This window comes from Chamaea fasciata, unplaced genomic scaffold (genome assembly GCF_029207755.1).
Source record: "Chamaea fasciata isolate MVZ Bird 193981 ecotype frontalis unplaced genomic scaffold, bChaFas1.0.hap1 SCAF_11, whole genome shotgun sequence".
In the NCBI taxonomy this organism is placed as follows: Eukaryota; Metazoa; Chordata; class Aves; order Passeriformes; family Sylviidae; genus Chamaea; species Chamaea fasciata.
In genome coordinates, this window is record NW_027094096.1 from 7,329,501 (window position 1) to 7,352,632 (window position 23,132).

At 52.3% G+C, this 23,132-nt stretch overlaps 1 protein-coding gene across 2 annotated transcripts; it reads right to left on the bottom strand.

Annotated features, from left to right (window-relative positions):
- Nucleotides 1–735: 735 nt before the first annotated feature.
- Nucleotides 736–11,523, bottom strand: SENP2 (SUMO specific peptidase 2). Of its 2 annotated transcripts, none has more exons than XM_066194179.1 (17): nucleotides 11,396–11,523; nucleotides 10,163–10,218; nucleotides 9,355–9,485; nucleotides 9,060–9,126; nucleotides 8,315–8,390; nucleotides 7,150–7,279; nucleotides 6,919–7,022; nucleotides 6,407–6,495; nucleotides 5,709–5,766; nucleotides 4,030–4,093; nucleotides 3,531–3,674; nucleotides 3,246–3,377; nucleotides 2,687–2,890; nucleotides 2,501–2,580; nucleotides 1,776–1,860; nucleotides 1,436–1,531; nucleotides 736–952 (listed from the first exon to the last, which is right to left on the bottom strand). In XM_066194179.1, exons 1-17 carry the CDS (start codon nucleotides 11,521–11,523, stop codon nucleotides 875–877), a joined length of 1,722 nt encoding a protein of 573 aa, XP_066050276.1. In that variant the 3' UTR covers nucleotides 736–874. The 2 variants fall into 2 exon arrangements, with proteins under 2 accessions (XP_066050276.1, XP_066050277.1); XM_066194180.1 differs by lacking the exon at nucleotides 11,396–11,523 and adding an exon at nucleotides 10,939–11,093.
- Nucleotides 11,524–23,132: the final 11,609 nt, after the last annotated feature.

Below are 23,132 nucleotides of genomic sequence, written 5' to 3' on the forward strand. Positions count from 1 at the left end.
CTTTTGGAGGTCATGGCTGGGAGTTCCTCCCTGGTGCCCAGTTCCCCGCTGCCAGGGAGGGAAGGGCTGGATGGGGGGGCGTAGGCATGGCCTAGTGTAGTTTTACTCAGGGACTTGGGAAGTGTTACCATCACGAAGACACCTCTCCCTCCCTGCACATCCCTGGATGGAACATCCAGTGGGGAAAGGCACCAAATGGGGCTGGGATGGCCTTTGAGGGCAGGGCCTGGGATGCTGACAGGAGCCACAATGAGGCACCACCTCCTCCACGAGCCCCAGAGCTGGGTTTTTCCCTCCCACCCCTCCAGCACTGGGAATTCTGCCACAGGACAGTGGCTCTGGGTGGCACCTGGGACAGTCAAAACTGCAGCTCCAAAGAGGGAGAACCAAAGGGAAGGGGGAAAGGACACCTGAAACACTCCCAGCTGCTGCATCCTCATGCTCATATCTTCTGCATCCTCAGGGAAGATTAATTACCCCCAATTAGTGATTTGTAAGGGTAACACAAGAGTGTCTTTGGAAATGGCTTCTCCTTTGGAGAATCTGCCCCGAGGTTGTGGCAGATGGAACCAATCAGTGAAAGCAAAGCCAGACAAAGCCCCTCTGCAGCTCTGCTGGGATCTTGTGGGTCTTTGGGTCAGCGGCAGCACAGGGGTGTCCCCACAGCCACCAGGAGAGGACACAGCCCCTGTTCTTCTTCAGATGGGGTGCAAGTTAAAAACCACAGATAGCAAATCAGTTTTCAATTAAAAAATAAATTACTCTATTAACAAGTAACATTCTCTTACAATAAGGCTCTTACACAAGTTAATATTTATCCTGTCTTATTCAACAATAAGAAATAAATACTAGTCTTTTACAGAACAGTGTTTTCTTAACAGTGCATGTCTCCCAGCAGCTGCTGATGGATTATTTCCCACACCATCTTCCTGCGGAAAGAAGGCATATGTTCCTGAAAAGAAACAGGAAAAATCCATCACATAGGAAGCCAGGGGAGAAAGAGGCATGAAATCTCCATTAACACCCAGGGAATCTTGAATGGGAAGCTGCTTTTTGAGCATCTGCCATTTGGGTATAAGGTGTTTATCACACGAGGGTGACACAACCACATTTCTTTACAGGGACATTTACTAAAGACCACCACATTGGAAAATAACCAGGGTCTGAGCTGGTTTTCCAAGAGGGAAACTTATTTCACCATGAGATTGAAAGGCCAGATATCCCCAACCACTGGCTGCAGCATCCTGGCATTGGAATGAGATGGTCTTTAAGGTCCATTCCAACACAAACCACCCTGGGATTCCATGATTTTTCCAAAGAAGCAGACACCTGACACGAGGAACAACCTCTCAGCCCCTGCCCCAGGTGCTGTGCAGCTTCCCTGGCTCTCCTCATGTGTGTGGGAAAGGCTGGAGGTGTTTACTGCTCCACTCACCGAGGTGAAGATGATGGGTTTGTCTCTGGAGATGAAATCAGCAAATTTGCAAGCAAAAACTCCACAGTCACTTCCATTATTTTGTTGAGGGATTTCCTGAGGAATACAAAAACGTGGAGAATTTTTACCTGTCTTGAAAGAGCAGCACTTTGGTCGTAGCACATTACCCACACCTCCTCCCAAAAAACCTATTTCCATAATCCATTTACCACTCCTAAACCCAAGGAACAGTCCCAGTTAACTGCACACCATCTCCCTTCTCTGCTTGCCTGGAAAGTGTTGAACCCTCTGTGACGAGGAGTTCTAGCTCCCATTCCAAACCCAGGCACTGCTCCCATACCTGTGAGCCCATGCTATGAAGGGTCCACTCAGAAGCAGTCAATTCAATGTTTCTTCTTGCCCTGCTTTCTTCTTCAAGGTATTTGCTGTTGAAAACAACACAAAAAAATCACTTTTCATCTCCCTGATTTAGGGCAGCAACAACAACAACAAAAAAGCTCTTGAAAAGTGACAGGAAGGTAAATAACAGTGAAATTCCAGAGGACCCTCACAGCAGTGGATTTAAGGAACGTGGAGGAAAAACCCCAGTCTTAGAGATACAGTGAGAGGCTGTGAGCAGAGCTCCCCAGGGCCCAGCCCTGTGTAATATCTTCATCCATGACCTGGGTGAGGGGATTGGGGACCCTCAGTGCCTTTGCAGGTGAGACCAAGCTGGGTGGGAGTGGGGAGGGCAGGAAGGCTCTGCACAGGGCTCTGGACTGGTGACAAGGTGAGCATCAGTCATGGGTTGGACTCAGTGATTCTGGGATTTGTCACTGTGGGGCTGCTCTCCTGCTCTCACCCTACACAAAGCCGCTGGATGAAGGGTTTTTACTGCAAAGACATGTCAGGATGTGCAGCACATGTGAAAACTTGCACCTCTGACACTCCAGGGGATTCAAGACACTGAGCAGAACAGAAGAGGATGAAGTAAGGAGAACCATGGCACAGGGCAAAAACACTTCACAGGGGGAAGGGAAAAGGCCTCAAAAACAACCAAAAAGGATAAAAAAAGCAGCTACTCACAGGATAGTTTTACAAATGTGGTCTCCTTTCTGTCCCAAGGAGTCAAAGTATCTGATGGTTTTCTCTCGGAGGTCTACAACCTGGGGTTACAAGGTGATTTAGACAAAGCACAACCAAAACACTAAAGGACTTTGCTCGCTGGTTTTGTTCTCCTTACCCCCTAAATAAAAAGCCACTATGACTCACCAGCAGTGTCCAGTGACTTCTGAGGTGAATAGGCACCAAGATGATATCATGCTTGAAGATATCCACACCTTTAGTCCAATTCTTTACCCCCTTGTGGCTTGTAGAGCTTAGCTTGGAATAAAAGAAGGTACTAAAAGCATAGACTGCTGGATATCCTTGCTTCTTGCTTCTTTCCACCAGAAGACCCATGTAGAAATTGATGATCTGGAACAGAGAGAAGCAAAGTGAGATCTGAAATACGACACTAAATTAAAAAGAAACCAATGTGTCTTTGCTGGCCACCCTGGAGCTGAGAAAACTCCAGCTTGGCAGCTTTTGCTCCCAGAATTTTACATCAGGGGACTTGTGCTGTTGGTTAAAGCCAACAGCACCCACTGATAACCCAGACTGACTCCTGGAAGCTGCATCATCCAAGTGAAAGCTTCCAGAAACACCAGCCCACACAGTACCTAAAATAAAGAGTGAACAGATATTTCTGGGCTCTGCAGTGGAGTTCCTGGAAGACTTCTGAGCCCAGGCAGGGGGGATTTCCCTGTGCAGGACGTGCAGGATCCCATACCTTGTCGTTGAGCCAGGCCAGAGGCTGCAAGGTGCAGATGTCTTCACGGGTGACACTGATCTTGAAGGCCCTGCTCAGGATGTCCTCAGCCTCACCACTGTCAAAGGCAGCAGAGATCTCACGCTCCATGGCCTGGAACAAAGGATTAAATAGGTAAGAGCTCGTGGAACAGCACATGAAGCACACCAGCCCTCCCAGAAGGCTCCAAGTGCAGCTCCAGTGCCAGAGCAAGGAGCCTCACAGGCCTTCACTGAACCAGCCACAGCACTGGCTGAGCACAGGTACCTTTGTCAGTGGAGCCAGGTCACGTGAAGGCTTCTCCCGGCATGGCAGCGGCTCGCTGTCCACAAAGAAGAGGTCTTTGGACAGGACGGGCGTCACATGGAACTGGAATAACTTTCCTTGGGGGACTATGGCTCCACGCTGGCCCTGCCAGGAACAAGGAGAGGAAGTCAGAGAGAAGCACAAGGGGTTTGCTGGGGGACAGGGCAAAGAATCCTGCAAGAAACTGGGAGGGGTTGTATAAACACATCCCAGCAGCAAACCCCAAAGCCATGTTTGATTGGTGACTGCAATACAGCTGTGCTCAGAGAGGCAGGATTTTCCTTGGGCTTGGATTAACATCCAGGACCCAGCAAAGCCTCCTCACACAGGTATCAAGCTGAGATTAAGGTAAGTATTCCTGATTTCCACACTTGAGATTTTATTTTGGATCTCAGTCCTGAGCAGAGATGAGTTCTGTTTTCCAGAAAACAAACTGAGGTAATGACTAACTCAAACTTACCACTGAAGCAGCTCGTTTCTCTGGTTTCACGCGTCCATGAGATTCTTCTGGCAGTGTGTAGTAGCTGTCAGAAGAGAAAGAGAAATGAGCTGGATATCCACACTACCCCATGAAATGCCCCAAAATTCACCTTTTGCATAAGAAATGCTTTTTCAAGGCTAATTCTGACATGACAACATCCCAGTTTCCTTCCCCATTCCTTTGCTAGCAGCCAGACTGGGATAGATGAAGAGCTGGAAGCTTTGCAAACTCTCTTCCACCATCAGGCACCAAACTCCTTCTGTTTCTCAGTTTTAATCTTTGGAAAACAGCAAAGCAACCAGCACTTCCTCCATCAAGGAAGATAGAGGGATTTGTGATCTCCTGGTGACAAATGCCACTCCAGTTATTTCCTCTCTTCCCTTGAGCTTAGGGGACAATGACAATTTAACTCAGGACAAATGCAAAGCTCAATACAGTGCTCATGTCTAAGGGGCAAAGAGAACAGTGACAAAATCACCCCAAAACCAGACCTGCCACAACCAAGCCTCTCTCTGCCCCCATCTGCACTCTCTCCTCTCGTCTGAGGGGAGGAAGAGGAGGGCACCAAATTACCACACCAAAATCCCCCCCTGGAGCTTAGAAGTGCCACAATCTTCTCTGGAAGTGTCCTGAAAAGGATGTCCTGGGGGGGGCACAGGCATGTCCCAGCCCCTGCAGCCACGCAGCTGTCTTGTGAAAGCAGCTCTGTTCAAGTGATACGGAAGAAAGGCACGGAGCCTTTCTGGGAGAGTTCACCAGCTCCATTCCTCAAGGGGATGCGAGGACAGAAGACCCAAGAGCCACAAAACCCAGGGATTTTTATAGAGGGGAGGCAGGGGGCTGGGGGTACACAGCTTGGCCAATCGGGTTAGGGATTGAAAATGGACCATCCAGGGGAAGGATCCAAATCAGACCCATTAACTCGGGTGATAAGGACAAAGGAGGGAAAGAATCAGTGGGGTACAATCAATTAACCTGATACTGATAAGCTTAATGGGGGAGGAACACACCTTATCACTATGGGAAGACAGCAGTCTCCTGAAGTTCCTTCCCTGGGGGGCTCACCACAGCCCCGAAGCCTAGAGGCTGCTGTTTCTCCAGGGGCGTGTCCTCACCGTGGTCAGGCTCCACAGCCTCCTGAGGCTCAACTCCCTCTACACGGAGCTGCATTTTCCCTTCTCCCTCCACAAGGAGCCTCCTGCACTCCCATCCTGCCACCACTGGCCCCTGAAGAGGGACAGCAAGGCTTCCTCTTTGGTCCCCTATTCCAACCCAAGGCATCCTTGCAAGCCTCAAAAACTGCCTCAGTCCCTCCAGGCTTTACAAGCTCCCTACTCCTTTTGCTCAGGATCCACAGGGAATGCAATGTCAGCTCATTAATGGTGTGGCACTAGGACACTCAGGAGCAAAAACAGATTCTGCAAATCCAGGGTCAACTCAGTGTGGCCACCACTGTCAGCCCTACTTCCTTCTCCCAAAAAACACCCAGCACATCCCCCAGCTGTGACAGGGGAGCTGGATTTGAGGGACAACTGGCTGTGAGAAATTCCTCAAACCAGCTGCTCCTCTACCCAACACCGAGACACTGAACAGGACTGGTCTTCTGGAGGCTGACAGAGCCAAAAGAAACAAGAGCCACGGTTAAAAGAGACTCTTACCCGATCATGACACCTCTCTGAGGCAGCCTGGGGCTGAAAACATCCCCATGTTTGACACCTGCAGGGAAAAGCAGCAATATGAGAACAAGGAGGTGACTTCCCATTCTAGCAGCTGCTCAGAGCTCTCAGTTTCTGGGTGACATCACAGACATTTCATCAACATTTTCAACTTAGAAGTTCAAACTCTGGCACCTGCTCAGAAATCATTTCAATCCCCATATGATCATGTCAAAGTCCAAGATATAAAAGAGCTAGTGATGAAAAAGTATTTAAGTAATGAACAGGAGAAAAAAAACCAACAAAAAACCAACAAAAACCTGGGACAATATTAAACATACAAGTAATTAGTTTAGTTGGTTTGGAAGTTCTGCTTTTCACAATGAAAATAGCTCTGTCTAGAATTAAAAAGGGACTGAAGTGCAGCTCTGAGGGTGCAGAGTCAATTATCCCTCTCCCCTGGTACCAAAAAAAATGGGTAAGACAGGTACTACAACCTTCTCCTTTGCAGTGGGGTCACATCCAGCTACAAACTGCACTGCTACAGTCACAGCTCTCAAATACCATTTTAAACCAATTCTTCCCCTTCAGTAAAACCCTCACAAACCCAGTTTAGCCGGTAACTAGTTTGAGGAAATGCCCTGTTTGGGCTGCAATTCTACCCACAGAGTGGACCAGAGCTGGGTCCTGGGGATACTCACTGGTCCTTTCTGGCACATGTAGAGAGGCACCTCTGGATTTTAGTTCCTTCAGGGGACTCCCAGTCATCCCTGGTTCCTTGATTTGAACTCTTTGGTGTAGCAGAAGAAAAGAACAGAGTTTTACAGGTGATTTATTACCAGTGCACCCCAATTCACTGCAGAGGACATGGCTATTTGTACACAACCGGCTAAATGAAAGCAACAGAAATGCATAAAGTAAAATTAGCCTGTTTAATCCTTAACAGAACCACGTTAAGGTTGTGTACATTGACACTGGTCCCATGACCAGATGCAAAGGGCATTTTGAGGAGTTTACATCCACTAGTTTGGCCACCTTCAACTCAGGCATAGTGAACATACAAGAGTCACATTTTCTGTGTCCACTGTTCCAAAAGAGACTCAATCCTTACATTTGGCTCTGTCCAGAACGCTGAGAGTAGGAAAGATCAATTCTCCTCCCCTTCCACATCCAACAAAATCACCACCAGAAAGTTAAGGGTTATTCTGCTTACTTGTTGAGTCTTGCTGGCCATGGAGAAGTAAGCCTTCCAGAATATTTGTCCTTGAACAGACTCAAGAGCTCTCTGTATTTCTCATTTTCTGCTTGCTGAACATCCTTGCAGAAGGGAAGGAAAAAAAGAGACTTTAGCAGGCGTTCCCAGCCCTCCTTTTGTCTCAGCCTAACTGTCCTGGAACTCCACAGCTGCTTCATCCTAAAAACAATTCCCTTCTCCCCAGTTTACCTCTTCAGCAGCACACAAAGGCCTCCTGGCGCCACTGACTCCTGGAGAGCTGAGACCTGGCTCCTTGATGGGGGGCCTGCGTGTGACAGGGCTCTCTGGAGCAGCTTGGATGTAGTTATTCCCACTCCGGCTGAAAACAACAAATGCAGAAGAAACAGTATTAGGAGAACACTCAAAGCTCCTGATTTATTGATTAGGTTTTAATTAGCACCTCCTAATTCAAGGAGGCACAGCAGGCTGCCCAGGACCGTGTCTGGGAGGGTTTTGCAATATCTCCACGGACAGACTCCACAACCTCTCTAGGTGACCTGTGGCAGTAGCTGAACACTCTCAGAGGAAAAAAACGGAATTCTCTGGGGAAGTGGAAATTCTCTGAGGTTTCTTTGGGATTTTTTTTTTTTTTTTTTTGTGGTTGTGAGTTTTTCTGTTTGCATTCCTGCTCTTGGCCTCTTCCAAGTTCAACACTTCCTCCTACCACAGGAGGTCAGAGTGTTGTAGAGCACCTCTCTGCTCAGATGGGTCAGTGCTGCTTATCTCTGTCCATTGTTCCACCACCCCCATGGGATATCTTCTGTTAATGGATCCCTGGAAGAAGACTGGACCCATCTCACCATTACTGGACCCTTTTTCTACAGGACCATCTCTACTCCAACAGAACCCTGCTTCCAACACCCTGACCAACAGGGTATCAGCTTGTGTTTCTGACTCGGTCAGGGTTTTCTAGGATTTCTTGTTTGCTTGCTTATTCTTCTGTACTACAACATTTGTATTTTTTTATATCCCTAGTAATGAACTGCTCTACCTATTCCCAAAATCTTTGCACGACAGCCTTTATTTGCAAATTTATAATAATTGAGAAAGGGGCTGGGGAGGGGCTTACATTCCAAGGGAGACTCCACCTTCCCTGGCAGATACCTGTCTATCTAAACCAAGACAATCAACTACCTGGGTTTAAAGAGAAAGTATAAAATTGGTCAAAGAATGCAAGAATGCAACTGGAGACCTCTCTCAATATGGCAGCCAGGAGGAGTCCCAGAACACCCTGGAAAAATGCTGCTCTGTGGACACAAATACAGATGTGGGGCAACACAGGAACTTCACAGACGAAAGCGAAAGGCAAGGAACCTTTCAAAGCAGAAGTGAAAGAAAACAGAAGGATTTTTACCTCAGATATGGAACTCTCTTGGGAGAGGATGATATTTCCTCAGTCAAGCACTGTTTGGTGTCAAAAGGCGTTTTGTCTGTGAGAGAAAAGCACAAGCCATCAGCAATTGATCAAGGAAACAGGAGTTTTATGAGTTTGAAGAGCTTCACCAAAGATAAATTACTTTCATTTTACTCCTCATGTTCTAATATTACTTGTGTTATGTTTCAGGGTATTTTCATATTGGCCACTGCAGAATGTTGCCAGCCGAAGCCGAATACAAAAGGGTTCTGAGGCTCTACTACCTAAAATCAGCATTTCTAACAATTTCTGGCAAGCTACCAGTGGGACACACTAGAACTGCACCTGAGGCAGGTAATATCTGAGATCCACAACCACGTGAGCATCCTGGGATAAACCACAGAATATGCTGAGTTGGAAGGGGCCCAAAGAATCATCCAGTCCAACCCTTGGCCCTGCACAGACACGCCAACAATCCCACCCTGTGCATCTCTGAGAGCATTGTCCAAATGCTCCTGGAGCTCCCTGGGGCTCTGCCCATACCCTGGGGAGCCTGTTCCCAACCCTGGCCCCAATCCAGAAGGAATGCCAGGATGCAGGGAAGAAACAGAGCTCACCCTCCACTATTCCTGGGTGCTACCCAGATATTTCGCCTTCAGCAACCAGCCCCCCAGCCTGGGCAGAGCTTCCCAGACTCAGAGCAGCAGGAGAAAGGAATGAGTGAAGGACTTGCTGTCAGCCCTACCAGATTCTGTTGGGTCCTCATCCTCTGCAGATGCTACAAGTGAAGAATCAGAAGAAATGGTCACAACCTGAAATAAAAACAAATACCAGAGTGAGCATAACCTGAACGTGAATCCAAGCAGACAGCTCCCCTTCCCAAAATTCAGTCAGCTGTGTTCTGACTCAGAGCCCATGGTTTTGCTTGGGCTGCAGCAGAAGGCAGGGGCACTGAGAGCACCACTTTCGTAAAACAGGCTCTCACACATGCAGGGATTGTGGGAGCTGATCCTTGAGTTCCCCTCAAAACCCCTCCTCACCTCATCTTCAGATTCAGAGAAGGAGAAGTCATCTCTCTCTTTAGTCTCCTGGCTTCTACTTGTTGCCTCAGGTGGCAACTTGGCAGCCACAGAAACCTCTTCAGGCTCCTTGTTAGCCCCAGAGACACATTCTAGAAAAACCACACCACCAGGCCATAAAGCATGGGACTGGAAACAGGGGTTGGGAATTCTGCTTACACCAAAGCCCAGCTCCTCGATCCCACGTGGAGCAGATAACTCATTCCAACAACCCCCCACCCCATCCCTGGGGGTCTTGGTCCCAGGTAGGAATTAGGAAGCTCCACATCCCCCATGGAACAGCAACAGCCTTGATTGAAAATGCTCTTTGTGCCGCCCTGCAGGGCTCAGTGCCAGAGAGACCTGGGATATCCCACGCCCTGCCCCAGCCAGGAATTATCCTCAATGCAAATACATGGCTCTCCCAGGACAGAAAAAGTTGTTCCCCCCTTTCTCTTCCTGCCTTCATCTGACCAGGATCTCTGATTCTCCCCTTGGTTTGAAAACCAGAGTCATTGAGGCTGGAAAAACCCTGTAAGGTCATCAAGCCCAACTGTTCCCAGAGCACTGGCAAGGCCACCACTGACCCACGTGCCCAAGTGCCACATCCACGAACACCGGGACACATCACTGCCAGGCCCAGGCCCCATGAGAACCCCTCCAGCCACAAGAATGGCTCCAAAATCCTCAGTTTCAGCAGCAATTCCAAGGTACCAAACCCAGAGTTCCCCAAGGTACCCCAAACCCAAGGAAAATCAGACATAATAAACCTCCCTGTGAGGGGCAATACCTGCTTTCAGCCTCTTTGCAGGAATCTCCTCAGGATCTTCCACAGGTGAGACAACACTGAGGGAAGAACACAAAGAACAATGTTTTGCAACCACAGTTCAGCTCCCAGCAGGCTGACTTCCCTCCACAGGGCCCAAACTTCCAAAGGAGGCTTTCCTACTTCCCCAGGATCATCTCCCAGAGAGTTGATCATCCTACTAAAGCGGATCAGGCCTCTTTTTCTCCTTCTGCTAATGCTTCTCCGTGTTTTATGTTTGTTCCTATCACCAAAAAAACGCCTTAATATGTGATGCTGTCCTCCAGGAAAGAAGCACTCCAGAGGTCACTAAGCCATCCAAGTTCATGTCAGTAAGATGAGTTGCAAAGGAAAGTTTAAGTAGAACAGGAAACGAGAGGTGGGAAAGCCAGTCCTGCTTACATCCACTCCAGCAACTTTCTGCTGAGTCAGCGCTCAGGAACAGATCCCTGAAACAATTACCAGCCTCACCCTTTCTCAGAGCCTAAATGCAAGGATTTTTATCAATTGATAGCATCATTAAGTCCGGTAAAAACGTCTCCTTTAGGAATAGCGCTCAAAGAACGTTCCTATTTTTATCCCCCCCCCCCCCCATGAGCCAATTCCCTCTGAGCTGCTCCTCAGTGAAAAACACTCGTGCAACACGCGGCTCTTTCCAGAGCCATTCCCTTGTCTCTTTCACTCTGGAAGGGGACACGGAGCAAAGCCACCCGGAGGAAGTTTCTCCCAGAGGGGGCAGGCACAGGATGCGCAATCCATACATTCCAGGCGGCAGGCACGCAGGGGGCTCGGCCATCGTCACCCAACACGGTTAATGCCCGGCAAGGCATCCTTCCTTCATCTACTTCACATCCATGCTAATCCACGACTTCCCTCCAGCCGACGCACCCCCAGAGGTGTGTGTCCCCTTCCCCGCCCCTCCAGCACAGCCGGCCCAAAGCCTCACCCTCTGCTCCTTTTACAGCCCGCACCGCGCAGGTGGGAGGGCAACGAGGCGCCAACGGGTTTACTGGCAACACCTGCGACCCGCTATCACCGGGGCACCCGGCTCTGCGGACCGGCGTACGGGGAATACCGGGGACCCACACCCACGGGAACACCCGGGATCGATCAGGAATTCCCCGCACGGGGAGTCCCGGGGGCGTGCGGACGCCGGCCGGATCGAGCGGCGGGGCAGCGGAGAGGGCGCAGGCCGGAGGCGCGGCGGGGAGGGCTGACCTGGGGAGCGGCTTCTTTCGGGGCGGCGGGGCCGGGAGCGGGGCCGGGGCGAGAGCCGGGGCCGGGGCCGGGGCCTGCCGGGCGGCGTCGCGGAGGGCGCGGAGGACCGCCAGCAGCCATTGGTACATGGACCGCGCGCACTTCCGGCCCCGGGCCCCGCCCCGCCCCGCCAACGGCGCCCAGGCCCCGCCCACAGCCCGCCACGCGCCGCCCACAGCGCCACGCGCCACGCCCACAACACAACACGCAACGCCCACAACACAACACGCAACGCCCCGATCGGCCCCAAAAGCCCCGCCCACAGGTCTGCAGGACCCCGCCCACAGACTGAATGCCCCGCCCTCCACCGCTCCGAGCCTACAGCCCCCGCCCACAGCCCCACAAAGACCCGCCCATATTCCTACAGGCCCCGCCCCCCGTGGTCTTCGCCCCGCCCCTCCTTCGCCCGCTCCCGGAGCGCACCTGGCGGGTTGGAATGATGCGCGCGTGCGTTTTGCAACATCCCCAGGCCAAATTTTGGGCTATTTCTGCCCGTTCTGCTCCTGTCCCGTGCCGTTCAGTCCCCCCGCCCACCCCAGCCGGCCCTAACAGCGCTACCACGGCTGGACCAGGAGCTTTGCCCTCTCTTAGAGTCAGGAGGCTTTGCGGTCTCGGAGGGTCAGGAGCTTTGTCCCCTTGGAGGGTCAGGAGCTTTTGACCTCGCAGAGAGTCAGCTTTCCCTACTACAAGACTCGGTTGCCGGGCTTTGGAGGGCACCTGGCGTGGGGAGCTCTCCGCAGGTCCCTGCGAGGCGCTGGGACTTGATGTGCATTACCCGGGGCTCTGCTGCTTTCCCGGGACTCCGGGACGCAGAACCACCGGCATGCCAGGAAAAGCAGGGACCGGCCCCTGTGTCCCCCTGCCCTCCCTCTCCGTGTCCCCGGTGCGGAGTCCCCTCCCCGGGTCTCACCGAGCCGCGCTGGGCTCACGCCGGCGCTTTCTGCTTTCCGACATCGCGCTCGCCTGCTGCGGTCGCAACTGAACGGCGACTGCACCGCGGCCGCACCGCGACTGCACCGCGACCGAACCGTAAACGAGCGACCGCGGGGCTCGAGCCGAGGGCTCCTTCGCGAGGCGCGGGCGGTGCCGCGGGGCTCGCCCGGCCCTCGCTCCCGGAGCCCCGCGGCCCCGCTGGTAAACATGTACTGCACATCACGGAGAAGGAACTTTTTCGGGAGCTCGGGAACAAGCTCGAGGAGCCCAACTCAGTTCAGCTGCCCGGTGCCCGCCTAAAGCAACAAATTGCCCTGGGACGTGCAACAGTTTCCTAAATAATTTTATCTCCTGGCTAGTAAACGCGTGTAGCAATTTGAGCCAGGCATGCACGTAAAGGCAGAGTAATCTCTCGACCATCCAGAGCTGGAATAAAGCAATGCCTGCTCTGTAATACTGCATTGGTGTTTAGGAGTTTTATTCCCAAATTTCGGTGACTAAAGGGCTTTTTAATGCTTTTCCTGTCGCTTCCCAGCTGCTCGCTCCAAGCTGGCTCCAGCATTTGACTCGGGAGCAAAAAGGATTTTTAAAGGAAAGCAGGGAGGAAAACGGGTAGATTAAAGCGCTTTGGGGCAGTTTTCCCTGCAGTAGGTCCCGCAGGGAATCTAAGCGGTGGTGGGGTCTCCTTTAATTGAAACGACCTTCCTGGGTACTTTATAAATTTAATTTCCAGGCTCCAGGCCTCAGGGACGGAGCCTGAGTCTGGATGCAGAGCCCAGCAGAGGGCATGGCAGCCCCGCGCAGGACCTGCAGAGCCGCCTGTCAATCCCTCCCTCATCCTCCAGGGACAGCGGAAAGAGAAGGATTTTAGGGCTGTCAAATGATTTTCAACGCCCGTGATTGGATTTTCGTGAGCTGGGGACGTGCCTGACTGTGTCCGTGGGGTGGCAGTGATCACTGCACATCCGAGTCCCTGTAACCTGTGCAGCTGGAAGAGTTTAATCCAAACACAGGATAACTAACATGGAATTACGTGAGCTGCTTCTCTTTTCCACAGTGTTGATATGCAGACTATCACGATCTCTGAAACATCAGTAAGCAAATACATGAATAAATTGAACGTTAATTAAAATAATGCCACCAGACTGACCGAACTTCTGTCTTGTATCGCTTTCCATGCAGCAAAAGTTTCCCCTTTTTTTTTTTTTCCCCCAAAAACGTAACTGGTGTCTGTGTTGTAACTCCTGCCATGCCTTCCCAGAGCAGTTTGACGTTGGCTGCGTTTCCCAATCCCTGTATTTTTGCAGCTGCTGGTTCCCTCCATGACTTCATCCTTATTCTGCCCCTGAGCATCTTGCTCAGAGCACTGACGTGCTGTGACTCAAACTGATGATATTTGATGCACGCAATCCAAAATCCAGTGCCTGGCTGTTCCTTGCTAAACAGACCTGGATCACATCTGTCCCATCTCTGACAATAGAGGGAGAGCAAGGAATTTCCATAAATAATTATTAATTATGGTCCATTATTTATGCATTGCTTAAAGCATCTCTACCTTTAGTGTAGCTTCTGTGCCACAGCTGTGGGGTTCCAGTACCTGGTGTTTCAAATTATTGGGATAACCAAGTAATTCCACTGAGTAGTTGTAGGGGGTTAGATTTGTTTCTTTTTCACTTATAGAATTTTTTCCCATAAATTGCTAGGAGGTACTTGTGGGTGCTTGACCAAAACAAAGAGATGACCAAAAGTGAGTGTAGCACTGAAACAAAGCCCCTCGAGGAGCCTGATTCTATTTATTATTAATGCTGTAGTTGTTGTTGTTGTTTGTTTGCCTTGTTACACATACTAGTAAAGAACTGTTACTCCTATCCCCATATCTTTGTCTGAGAGCCCCCTTAATTTTCAAAATTATAAAAATTCGGAGGGAGGGGTTTGAATTCTCCATTCCAAGGGAGGCCCTGCCCTGCCTAGCCGACACCTGTCTCCCAAACCAAGACAGTAGCTAATTCGGGAAATGATGGGTGATTCTAGGCACATACATGATTTTAGTGAGATAAAGCCAAATAGGCTTAATCTGTCATTTAAATCCCTTTATTTTACATGAGTGCAAGATGCCAGGAGGAACAGCTGTGCCTGCAGGGCAGGTGGTTAACCTGGATGGAGGGGAGGGAAGGGGAAAGGGAAGGGATGGGAAGGTAAGGAAAAGAAGGGAAGGCAAAGAAAAGCAAAGGAAGGGACAGGAAGGCATGGGATGGGAAGGTAAAGAAGAGCAGGAAAAGGAAGTGATGAGAAGGCAAAGCAAGGGATGGGAAGTGAAGGCATGGTAAAGAAGAACAAGGGAAAGGGGAGGAATGGGAAGGCATGGCAAGGTAAGGCAAGGTAAGAGAGTGGAAAACAAGGGAAAGGAAGGCAGAAATTCTGAAATTTGGGAATAAAACTCCTAAACACCAATGCAGTATTAAGGAGCAGGCATTACTTTATTCCAGTGCTGGATGCTCGAGGGATAACTCTGCCTTTAACCTGCACGCCTGGCTCAAGTTGCTACACGCGTTTATTAGCCAGGAGGTTACAACTTATCAGGGAAATGTTACATGTTCCTGGTGGGGAGGAATGGGAAGGCAAAGTAAAGAGAGGCAAGGCAGGACAGGGGGCAGCTGAAGCAGCCTGAGCAAGTCACCCAAACCCATTCTGAGGACAGGATGGGAAGTTCCACCTGCCCTCATATTTCTCCACCTCCCACTCCCAGGCCCTCCCAGCCAGGAGATAAGCCCATGGTGGGCAGAAGATGCCCAGGAGGAGCAGCCAGATGCTGGAGGTCTCCTGGAGGAGCCCAAAGGCATCTCCACTCTGAATTGGGAGCCCTTGGGAATTCTCCTGGTATGAAGACGGAGTCCTCCAGCCTGCCCAGTGTCTGGGGTGGGTGACAGCAGTGGCCCTCCTGACACCAGATCTCCTGAACCCCGCACTCCAGGGAGTTCATCCCTGACCCTCTACAGTGTGAGCAAGGGATTGTCCTTGACCACTTCCTTCCAGACCCAGCACTCTTCACCCTGTTTCAGCAGCAGCTGCTGGATCCCTGCACCCTCTGGTCCCTGGGCAGTGTGCGGTGCTTATCTCCCTCGGGATGGCTTCTCCAGTGACTTCAGATGGGAGCTGCCAAGCTGGAAACCTCAGAGCGCTTGGAAAAACCCTGAAAAGGGAAAGTGCTGGCTTCTGGAAAAGGGATGCACACTCAAGACAGCCCTGGCAGTGTTCAGAGAACGCTGAAACCACCCACATTAAAGCCAATGTTTACTGGGACAAAACCAGCTCCTGGAGGCTGCATCCATGTCCCAGCCATGAGCTGGCTGCTGAAAGGTCCCGGACAGCTGCTGGTGATGAGCAGGGCAAAGAGAGAAGGAGCACAAGGAACTGCTTGCAGGAATGATATAGTGTGCTGAGATGCAAACCCTCAATCATGCAAGCCATGGTCCCACATCTGTATCCCATGGAGCATCCCCATAGCTGAGGGGGACTCTGGGAAATCTTGGGCTGCAGGAGGGAGGCTGGCATGAGATTTTGGGGCAGGCAGCTCCACTCGTGCCTGAGTGTGGGCTACAACTTTGCAATAGGGAACAGGTTGCCAGGGGAACTTGTGGCTGCCTCTGGATCCCTGGAAGTGTCCAAGACCAAATTTGACAGGGCTGGGAGCACCCTGGGCTAGTGGACGGTGTCCCTGCCCATGGCAGGGGGTGGAGCTGGTTGGGCTTTAAGGTCCCTTCCAACCCAAATCATTCCATGATTCCATGATCTCAAGCATGGGCTTCCCTTTAACTCTCCCTTTCACCTGGTGATTTATTTCCCTATCAGTCCCTTTGCTCTTCCAGAAACCATCCATGAGTGCAAGCCAGAGCATCCTGCTGGGACAAGGCACTAGCCGCTGGATTTGGAGCAGAAGTGGACAAACCATATGTGACGGGTGAGGTCCAATTCCACTCCCTGTGCTGTGATGTGGTTTGCAGCAAGATGAGACAGGAGCCTTTACACAGCCCCCAGCCCTTTCAGAGGGAGGATATTTCCAGCTCACAGCAATTTCTGTGCCCTCTTGCTTTCTCACCCTGCAGGGACAGGATGCCATCCCCCAGAAGAGGCTGTCCAAAGCCCCATCCTGCCTGGCTTTGGACACTTCCAGGGATAGGAATTCCCTCCTGCCCTTCTCACAGTCCCGGTAAAATCCATAAACAAAAATGTCACTGTCAGACAGCAAAGTTGTGGCTTCTCCTGGGCAGGGACATGGGGCTGGAGAGCATGGAAGTGTTCCCACTCTCTCCAGAGCCTTCGGGGGGGGATGGGAGCTGACAGGTACGGACACAGCACCATGAGCACCACTCTGAGCCCGGGGGTCTCGGGGCTGGGGCTGGAGCAGAGGCTCTCTCCGCTCCCCCGGGCTCGGATTCAGCGCTCCGTTGATTCAGAGCGACCCTGCCTGACTCACCCCGGAGCGGGGCTGAGCCTTTCCAAAGGAAAACTCGCATTAAACTCTGCCACAAGGCTCTGGCGACCATATGGAGCTGGGAGAGGGGTGGGGGCCAGCCCTGACCTTTATTGTAGGGAGGGCAGCGCCGCTGACCCCGTCCCTGCCCCCCAGGGTGGCTGTTCCCAGGCCACTCAGGTTGTTCCACAGGGCTCCCTGCTAAATAAGACAATTAAATCCTTGAGCCCAGGTTTTAGTGTTTCCATGTGCAGCCAAGTATCTTAATCTGGGCTGTTTGGGGAATTTTTATCCCGTGGATCCCTTGGTATGCCTGGAATGTTTGCTTTTCCTACTGTGTGCGTGTGTTTGAGGCACTCCTGTAAAAACAAGAGCTTCCTGCCTGCCTTGTAAACCTTTCCTTGATTGGCAGAGTGGCCTTTGGCGATTAATCAAGGGGCACGACGGAGCTGATACCCTCCAGGAGCTCGCTCCTTGTAAATCCCCAGCACGGTGGTAGGAGACCTGGGAAGGGACCCCGGGTGCTGGCTGCTCTCCAGAGCCGTGTGGTGACATCGGTTTTCGGTAAGAGCCTGGGAGAGGAAGGACCAAACGGAAATTCCAGAGAGCTAAGGAAATGCTCCGGAGGGCCGGGACTTCACAGGCATTTTCTATTGTATCATCGGGATAAAACATGCGGCTCTGCTCGGAGGGACTCGCTCGGTGGCAGTCAAACCTTCCCACCTTGGCTGCGCTGGGAAGGAGGACGTTTATTCATTTATTCCAACCAAACCTTCCCAACTTGGCTAGGCTGGGAAGGAGGAGGTTTTTCCCCACCAAACCTTCCCACCTTGGCTTGGCTGGGAAGGGGGAGGTTCACTCCATGGATGGATAAAGGTTTCTCCAGGAGATGGACACAGGATAGGGGAGACTGCAGAGAAGAACCACCTTGTTGGTGTTGCTGGGTTTCTTCATGTTCCTGTTGGAGGCTTCCTGGTGTCACAGGCTCTACCTGGAAGTGGCACAGGGGTTCCAAGTTAGCTCTAACCCCTGGAACAGCAAAAACAGCTCCAGCACCTTGGCCAAAGGGCTCTAATTTGCCCCAACTGGCACAGCTACTGCTGTTCTCACCCTGAGCTTGCCTGGAGCTGGCTGTGGGATCCTGAACTGATGTTGGGTTGTACAGGCCACACGTGGGCCTGTCCCCATGTCGCCATGATCCCAGAAAGGTCTCAGCTTGGGAAAAAAGCTGGCAGAACTGCAGGCTGCCAGCCCCAGGGCCAGCCCCAAACTTGTTGCTGTAAGCAAGGAGACCTTCAGTGTGGGAGCCTGGTGGAAACTTGCCCATGGAAGAGGTCAGTACTTGGCAGTTTAGAGGGAATTGTGAGATTTAGCAGGAAGTTTTGTAAAATGAGGGTGTTTAAACACTGGCACGGGTTGTCCAGAGAGGCTGTGGCTGTCCCATCCCTAGAAGTGTTCCAGGCCAGGCTGGACAGGGCTTGGAGCAGCCTGGGACATTGGAAGGTGTCCCTGCCCATGGCAGAGAATTGGATTGGGACCTTTAGAGGTCCCTTCCAACCCAAACCACTCTGTGATTTTCAACTTCTGGTCTGCCCACTTTTTTCCTTGGCTTTTGCCTACTGCTAGAGGCAGGATCTGTGCTGTGTGCCAGGACAGGGCCAGGGCCAGGATGAGGAGCTGCAGGAACAGAGCACTGTGAGCAAGAAGCCAAGGAGGGTCTGTGTGTCTGTCCCAGCTGAGCCGTGGGAGGAGGGACAGGTGGGAAGGAGCAGAGGAGCACTCAGGGCACACACTCAGGACACAGGACATGCAGGAGCACTCAGGGCACACGTGCTGGCTGCTCCCTGGACCATAGATGGTCTTAGATGATCTTTAAGGCTGCTTCCAACCCAAGCCATTCTGTGTTTCTGTGAAAGAGCATTTCAGCCACACACGACAGTGATAGCGTGGGCAGAGCCCTGCAGCCTCTCCCTGCTCTTGGCCAAACTGCTCCTGAGGCCCTGCCTGTTTATCCTGCTGACATCACAGGTGCTGGTGATGGGTGCCCCTGGAGCCCATCTCTCCACATCTGCGGGTTCATTCCTGCTCCATCTTTCCCAGGCAGTGCTGGGTTTGGAGCTGCTGCTCCACCCTCCACCATAACACCATCTGTGCTCCCTCCACGCACCTGCCTGGAGGATGGTCTTTGCTGTCCCCTCTCCACACCTGTCCCCAGGCCCCTCCAGCCTCTCTCCCAGCCATCATCAACAGCAGCTCAAAAACTCCTAGCAAGAGGGTCAGGGGTGTTTTCCAGGCTTTCTGTGTCCCCAGGCAATGAGCCCCATAGCCATCCAGCCCTGTTAGCTGTGACCATCCTGGTGACAACCTCACTGCTGTGGTGCCAGGGGATGTTCAGTGCCATCAAGGCCACCTCCATGTCTGGCACGTTGTTCCCTTGTGTTCTCACCACCACAGACCTCCCAGCACGGCTCCAGTGTTCGGGTGCAGCTGGCAATGATCCCAGAGGGGACACAGAGCTGCTCTGTCCTGCTCTGTCCCACTCTGTCCTGCTCTGTGTGGCCTCCTGGCCATCTCTAATTCATTACCACAGAGTGCCTGGAAGGCCCCAGCACTGGTAGGAGCCCAAGGGAGCAGGCAGCAGCCAGGTGAACCAGCAAGACAGTGACAATTCCTGCTGCCTTTGGGGTGCTGGGATGAGGAACAACTCCTGGCCAATGCTGTCCTTCCCCTTTCCTGTTTCACTAAGCTTCTCCCCTGCACTGGGGACAACCTGCCTTTAAAGTGTCATCACACTGAGGCACTGGAGTGAACAGCCCTCAGCCAGGGTTGTTCTTCCAGCACGGATAGTTCTCACTTATTCTGTGTTTGGGAACACGAGACCGAGCTGATTTTGCCCTGTCTGCATCCTTGTCAGGTTTTCCTCATAGCCAGGAAGATGTGAAATTCCTTAGGGATCCAGATATGTGGGTTTATTTTCATGCCCACAGAGCAAGGGGTGTCTGGTGTTCCCCTGCCCCCCTGGGTTCTGCCCCCTCCTTTTGCAAGTGGTGGCTCCAAACTGGGGTGCAGATCCCCCACATGGCCCTGCAGAGGGGCCATGGACCCATCCATCCACCTGGATGTGCTCCAGAGTCAAGTGGGCAAACGTGGTCAGTGAGGAGGGGCTGCTGGTGGCCACCTGCCTGTGACACTTGCCCGGTGTCCCTGTGTCACCCCACATCCCCACCGAGCTCTGGGGCATGGGGTGGAGGCTCCCCTCTCCCAGAGCCATGGGGGGTTCCCTGCCAGGTGGGCAGGAAATCACACCCAGCACTTTGAATTTCTCAGGAAAAAGAGAAAATTCCTCAAAGGTGCCAAAACAACAGTTGAGGGGCTTTGCTATGGAAATGTGGAGCTGTGTCCCCTGGGGCTGGTGGCTCCACCTTTGTCACAGCTGGCATCTCCTTGGCAGTTCCCTGGACTGGATCCCACTGGTGCTGGCAGGTCAGGAACAAGCCCCCTTGCAGGAAACAGGGAAATAAAGGAAAGCGGAAAAGAACAATTTAACATCCAGGAATGGAAATGACTCAAGGAGATTAAAATGCAGGGAATATGAGAAAGAGGAGGGTCCTGGCCCTCTTCTCAGCCACATTATTCCCCCTCTCAAAATTCCTAAGAAGGGGCTTTGTGAAGGTGCCTGTGGCATCACCTCCCTGAGTGTCTGACTGATCAAGAACTGTGGCAGGAGTTCCTGGGAGTGGGGGTGTGCCCTGGATTATCCAAGTGACAGATATGGAATCTATAGATCAGCTATAGAAGAGGAGAGAACCCAGGAGAAGGTGGGAGGGGGAAGTAGGAGCACTCCAACTTTCTGTGATCCTTACCTGGGGCAGATCCAGCAACCCCCTGAGAAAAGGGGAATCTCACGAGTCTGGCTCTGGGACAGACACCTGAGGCATGGAGGAGCTGGCTGTTCCCAGAGCCATGGGACAGCTGGGAATAGTGCTGGATTCATGTCTTGGGGATGGCTGCCCGTGGGGATTTCCCTGTATCAGCCTCTTTCAGATGGGATCAGTCCTGGTCTCCCCTTTGCTCCAGCAGTGTCCCCACCAAGACTACTGGGGTTTTCCCCTGGGTGGAAAGGGATCTTTCCATTCCTTCTTCCACTGAGGAAGAGCTGTATCAGTCATCAGCCCACAAAGCAGGAACGGGAGTGAGGGGATTTGGCACAACCAGGAGCATCCCAATCCCAGCCATGCCCTCCCCAGTCACACCGAGGCGTGTTCCCTGTTGGGATTTGGGAACAGAATTCACTCTGTTGCACAGCAGCACCCCAGGCCACACATTCCCAAGGTGGGGGGGCAGGGATCAGACCTGGGACACCTCAAAATAATGCAGATTTCAGAGAAAAGACAGAAAAGACAAGTTGGCCTCAGGCCTGGCAGCTTGAGGGGGTATCTCCAGGAGGATGGGATCCCTCTGGCTGGGATGGTGGGAGCAGGGGAAGGGCTGGAGTGGTGCCTTGGCTCCCCGCCCATGGGGATGCAGTTCCCTTTGGGGGCAGCCTGAGGAATCCCGTTCCCACACGGCACTTGTGCGATTCCTTGAACTCCAACTCTCCTCACCTGGTTGCACTTCGAATCCCGAGTTTGGGACAGGAGCAGGTACCTGGAGAAGCTTTATGAGGAAGATTGCAATGGAGAAGTTTGAGGGGTTCAGCATGGCCATGGGCACTGCCACTGCGGCTCAGTGGTCACAGGATGCTGTCACCACTGTCACCAGCACGCAGGGAGATGTGCTGAGGCGGCAAACCCCCTCTCCATCCCAGGCACCTTCCTCTGCCCACAATGCCCCAGTTTTCCAGGCTCAGCACGGCTGAGGCATTTTGGGAGCCTGAAGACAGCCGAGGTGATCTCATCCCACGGGTATTTTCTTGGCTCACTCTCCTCGCTCCAACGCCTCGGCGATAAGGCTGGGCTGAGGTCAGTGGGAGGGATTGGCATTGCGGAGCCGTGTGTCACCCCACCGAGCCTGGGACACGGCACCTGCGCCTTCCTGGCTCCCCAGGCCAGATCCCCAAGTCCCTGCTCCATCAGCCAGGATGCCCCACCTGGGAAAAGGGTCCATGCAGGCCGCCAAAGGTGCCCCCACCACTTCCCACAGGTCCAGCTGTTAGTTCACCTTCTCCTGGGGAAAACGAAAAGGTTGAGGCTTTTCTTACCTCCAGCAGTAGAAAGAAGGAGAGAAAACTCTTCAGATCACTTTGCAAAGGGGTGTTATCAGCCCAGGAGGGGTTTCCTCCTGCCAGAAATAGAGCAGTGTTAAGATAGGGAGGAAAGCAGGATGACACAGGCATAGATAGGGCCGGGGGCATGAGCCAGGAGAGGAGCCCTGGCTGCTGGGGGAGCTGGGCTGGCTCCATTGGAGCTCACGTGGGAGCACCATCCACCCGGGAAAGAGCAGGGCAAGGCCACAGCTGGGTCCTTTCAGAGATGCTGCTGCAGGGCTTGGTCTATTGGAATGGTGCATCATCCATTCATCCATGCATGCATGCATGCATCCATCCATCCATCTATTTATCCATAGAATCACAGACTGGTTTGGGTTAAAAAGGACCTTAAAGCTCATCTTGTTCCACCCTCTACCTAGGACAGGGATATCTTCCACTAAACCAGGTTCCTCAAAACTCCATCCAACCTGTCCTGTCCATCCATCCATCCATCCATCCATCCATCCATCCATCCATCCATCCATCCATTCCTCCTTCCCCGTGGTGCTGGGCCTGGGCCAGTGTTTCCAGACTCTGCATGTGCCTGGGGACACAGGGACAGGTGTTGTGCTCTCATCTCCTCCCCACACAAAACTTAGACTCTCACCGGGACTTCAGGGTCAGTGCCAATTCCCACATTTCAACGTTCATCAGCGAGGATTTGACTTGTCACTGGAAAAACTGGGCTGAAAAGCCTGTTTCTTGAGCTTCCAGGTGCTCCTCTTCCTCCAAACACTGACTCCACCTCTGCATTTTCTTTCCACGCTCTCCTGCCTTTGAGTCTGGTACCTGCAACATGTTGGAGATTTTTTTTTTCCCCATTTTTTGGGAGATAACCCAGAGGTGGTGGGCTGTGCCTGCAACCTTGTGCCTGCTATTGCACCAGGGGTGATACCAGAGTGTGATGGAGCAGAAAAACAAGGAGAGGAGGCTGGAGACCTCCATGTCCCCCTCCCCAGATCAGCCTCCCGGCTCTGTGCCAGTCAGAAGATGCTGAGTTCCCTCAAAAGAATGGGAGCTTAATGTCCCGGAGCTAATAAGCAATT